The sequence below is a fragment of the Lepidothrix coronata genome, unplaced genomic scaffold, assembly GCF_001604755.1.
Source record: "Lepidothrix coronata isolate B3197 unplaced genomic scaffold, Lepidothrix_coronata-1.0 Scaffold288, whole genome shotgun sequence".
NCBI classification, from domain to species: domain Eukaryota; kingdom Metazoa; phylum Chordata; class Aves; order Passeriformes; family Pipridae; genus Lepidothrix; species Lepidothrix coronata.
Window position 1 is genome coordinate 43,586 of NW_016690468.1, and position 4,214 is coordinate 47,799.

Consider the following 4,214-nt stretch of genomic DNA (forward strand, 5'->3'; position numbering starts at 1 on the left):
ATATCCTATGTTGAAATCAGTAAAATCAGGTCCAGACTGGACACGTTGGGATGGATCAGAATTTCTGTGTGCTTTTTAGTCTGGAGAGATACCAGGTTTTAGCTAATATTTGGATTTTTTTAAAAAAATCCCAGCCCTGATCGTTATGTTTTTTTTTCCCTAGGAGCAGAACACCTGGCTTGGATCCTGGCTCCCTTCCAACCTGAGTCATTATGGACTGACCATGTAAGATTTCCCTGTGGTTTTCACTGGATAAAGCATTCCCCTCAAGTTCCTCCTCTGAATGTTTGTACCTTGTTGTGGGGCACCAATCAACACCTCCTGCCCTCTGCCCCAGAGAGGGCTGCATTTTAGTAATAAGTGAAAAAATTCCCTAAAGTTATAATTATGTCTAGGTCCCCTCCAAGTATAGTTGGGATAGGCAGGGATATAATTATAATTTTAAACATAATTGTACAGGAGATGTGAAGTTGTTAATCCACATTTTGAGTTTCCAGTGATCCATCAGCCATGATCTGTATCAGGATGGTGGCTCCTGGGGAGGGACAACACTGGCAAAGGGGCCAAAGGCTGATGCTGTACACACAGAAACACACTTGGAACACTCTTCCAATTAATCCATCCAACTGGGTAGCTTGGGATTTGACTCCCATCCCATAAGAATGTGACACTATTAATTGAGGAGACTGAAAATATTATGGGTTTAGATCAGGGCAAAACACCAAACGAACAAACAAAAAAAGGCAGGTTTTAGGGGGAGAGAGAAAATTTCCGGTGCCTCTGGTGGAAAACCTTTAGCAACACTGAAACAGAGCTCAGCCATCGGCCCCTTCCAGCAGGGAACGGGACACATCGCCGAGGTGCGACATTGCCATCATGTGGCCATCCCAGCTCTGCAGAAACACCAGCAGAGGGAATCGGAACTTCATCCCAGATTTGCAGCTTTTTCAACTGCCTTTGTATTTGCAACCTGCAAGTGGTGATGCCTCTCCTGACATCCCACTCCAAAGAAAAACAGTCTCTTCTCCAGATCTGCTCTCCTCTGTGTCAGGGAGCAAAGGCATTTTCCCTCTCCCGAGGCCCAGCGCTGCCAGGGTGACGCTGCACTGCACAGAATAGAGCACAACTGAACATCAAAAACGTACAGAAACATCAGAAATGACAAATGGAACATTCCTGATGTCAGGAAGCCAATCTTCAGGAATAATCTGAATGAGAACAGCACAATGGCCTGGATCAGGAAGGAACTCCAGCACAGGAAAATACATGGAAGTTAGTGTAGAGTCAGGAGTGGAAAACAAAGCTAATTAATCAAGTCGGGAATTTAAGAAGAAAATGAGGCAGTGACAGAGGGCAAATCGAGGTGGAATGCAGAAGCAAGCTGGGATAAAACATGCAGATGGAAAAGTTGTACGTACTCAGAGAAGCAGCAACAGAATTAAACCAGATCCAGGGATGACAAGGGGCTCAATGAGAGCAGCAGTGAAGACAAATAAATAATTTTCTGCTTGAGCCAAAAGCTGTTCATCCACACAAAACTTGTGTTTTCCCTCATCTGGCACCCCACCCATGCAGAGCGTGATTGAGCCCAGGGAATTACAGCCTTGGTGGGGGGTTACAAACTTCCTAAAGGAGGGACAACCTGTTGCAGAATTACAACAGGAGCTTTCTGCCCAGCTGGCACAGCAGGCAGATACACAGAGAAATCATTTGGAAAGAAACTCAGTAGGACGTTCATCAGAACACCCAGATTTCAGCTATAAAACCTCGTATCAAACAGCAACGAAGAACCAAGTGAGTTACTAAAACTCCAGAGATGGAAAAAGTATTAACAGGCACAGAACAGCATCTCAACTCCCACTGGTGCCTGGCCCTGCAAGAGCAAATCCTGTTTGTGTTCCTGTCTCCCAGCACCTGGCACCTGGAAACACCTAAAGGAACCTGCCTGCCTTGGAACAACTGGGACCAAGTTCCTGCTCTGGGAAGGATCCTTCTGCAGCTGAACTGCCCAGACCGAGGAGCCAGGCAAGAGGAACCTCCTTCTTATGCACCATGGAATTTGCAGAGAAAGCTTGCAAGAGCCCTAAAGTGAAAACCTAAAATTCCACTGAAGGGAATCAGATCAATATTTTCTATTATCCTGAGCTGGAGCTCATGGCTGGAGCTGCTGAGATGGTAATTATACCATTTTTTAATTTTTTTTCTCATGTTTGCATGTTTCTTTTGCCAGATTGAATCACAGAATAACCTGTATTCAATCCTGGAAAGTGTGGTTGTTTCTATTACACAGATTCTCCTGTCTAGGGTCAGAGGGCTGAAGCCAGAGAAAAGTTTTTTGCTCATGTTTCTAGCAAAAATGCTGGTTTGTGAAAACTGAGAATGCTCCCTGGCTGTGAGAGTTTTGTTCTGTGTGTCACCAAGAAAGTTTCCATATGCTGCTACAAGTCTCAGTAGCTTTTTGAAGAGATTGTGCCCTATTATTTTTGTAGTTTTAAGTACAAAACAAATCGAAGGGTTGAATTAAAATATTACTTTCCTTTTTCACTCAGGACTGTCAGCTGCGTAGCTGACATAAACAGGGAGATTTTTCAACAGAACATGAATGCAGGAGAGAAAACCATTTTCCAAGAGTTTCTGACAAACCAGGGCACTGTGGTAAAGCCCTGCTGGTGGCAGAGACAGTGCCATGCCTGTGCCAGGTGTCCCTTCCACATCCGGACGGGGGAAGAAGCCAGAGTGCCATACACAGAATTTCACGGGCTCTTTGGCTCCCCACACAGGCCCACAGCGACTCCCCAAAACAGGCACCTTCTCTTCTACGAACTGAGGAGCTTCTCAGGCAGAGTCCTGCAGAAAGGCCACGCCACAAACTGCACTGCCCGAGCCAAGCACCCCGAGGCTGTGCTGTTCGAGGCGGGCGGGTACCTGGACGCAGCCACAGCCGCCTGTGAAAGCATCAGGTGCATCATCCTCTACTCGAACCTCTCCCCCTGTGACGAGGCTCAGCACTGCTGCTTAAGGAAAATGTACAACTTCCTGCTGAGACACCCACACATCACGCTCTGCATCTATTTCTCCCAGCTCTGTCACACCGGGAGCGGTTCTCCCCGTGCCGGGGGGAATGCCAGGGCTCTGCGGAGCCTCCGCAGCCTCTGGCCTCGGGTGACCCTGCAGAGGCTGCCAGAGGGGGCACAGCAGTACCTGCTTCGCCACTTCGTGTGTGGCATCACAGGGGCGACCCCTCGTCACCGAGTGCTGCCATCGGGAGCCTCAGCAGGTCAACAAAACCCACATCAAATTAACTTAACAGGAGCGAAAACGTATTTTAGGGAAGCCTTTCCCCAGGGAATGGAGGGGAACCTGGCTGTACAGCAGAATTTAAAGGCCTTTCCCTCTCCCAGCCCGGCCTCCCGACAGCCTTTCCCAGCCATGAAAGGCACTCTGCTCCCTCCAGTGTCTCCAAGCCATGTGCTTTTCCCAAGTGTGTTTCTGCCCTCTCAGAGGAAACAGCTATACCTCAGACCCATAAATATTGTAAGGCATTTAAAAATGCCAAAGGAATGACTCAGTGGAACTCCTCATTCTGACATGTTTTCCCGTGGCATGCACCTCTTCTGAGGATGACACACATCCCTCCACTTTTGGGTGTGAAACTTAGATCACAGATGGCAAAAAGCACCACAAAAGTCCCCTCTTACCCACAGTATAATTGTGGGTCTCAAATAACTGATTGTGAACGTACTTTTGTTTTAATCCTCTACCTTTCAAACATAAATCCAGAGTGGTAAACCCCAAACCTCCATGTTCCCTGCCCACAGCAGGGGGTTGGAACTAGATGACCTTTAAGGTCCTTTCAACCCAAACTCTCTGATTCTGCGATATTTTAATTACCTCCTGCAATTAATTTATTGCCTTTAAGCCAATTTCTACCAGAAAAATGTCAGCTACAGTCCCCAAGCTACAACTTCATTTACAGCTGGATTGCAGCTTCCCAGCTGAGGCAGCTTTGGTGGAACACGACACATCCTAAATTCCTCCTCCATCAACAAGGTGGTCCTGCAGGTAGAGCTGATGCAGGAATAAATTTTTCCCACAAGCTGTTCCCTTAATAATAGGGGGAGTTATATATGCATATATATGTGTGTGTATATATTTTATTTCTAGGGCTGCTGCCTTCCATTAAGAGGATTCTCACAAAGCTGTGTAATTTCCTA

At 46.9% G+C, this 4,214-nt stretch overlaps 1 protein-coding gene across 1 annotated transcript; it reads left to right on the forward strand.

Annotated features, from left to right (window-relative positions):
- Positions 1 to 2,598: 2,598 nt before the first annotated feature.
- APOBEC4 (apolipoprotein B mRNA editing enzyme catalytic polypeptide like 4) lies at positions 2,599 to 3,618 on the forward strand. The gene is given in 1 exon segment (XM_017836892.1): positions 2,599 to 3,618. A coding segment is annotated over 1 exon segment (1,020 nt).
- Positions 3,619 to 4,214: the final 596 nt, after the last annotated feature.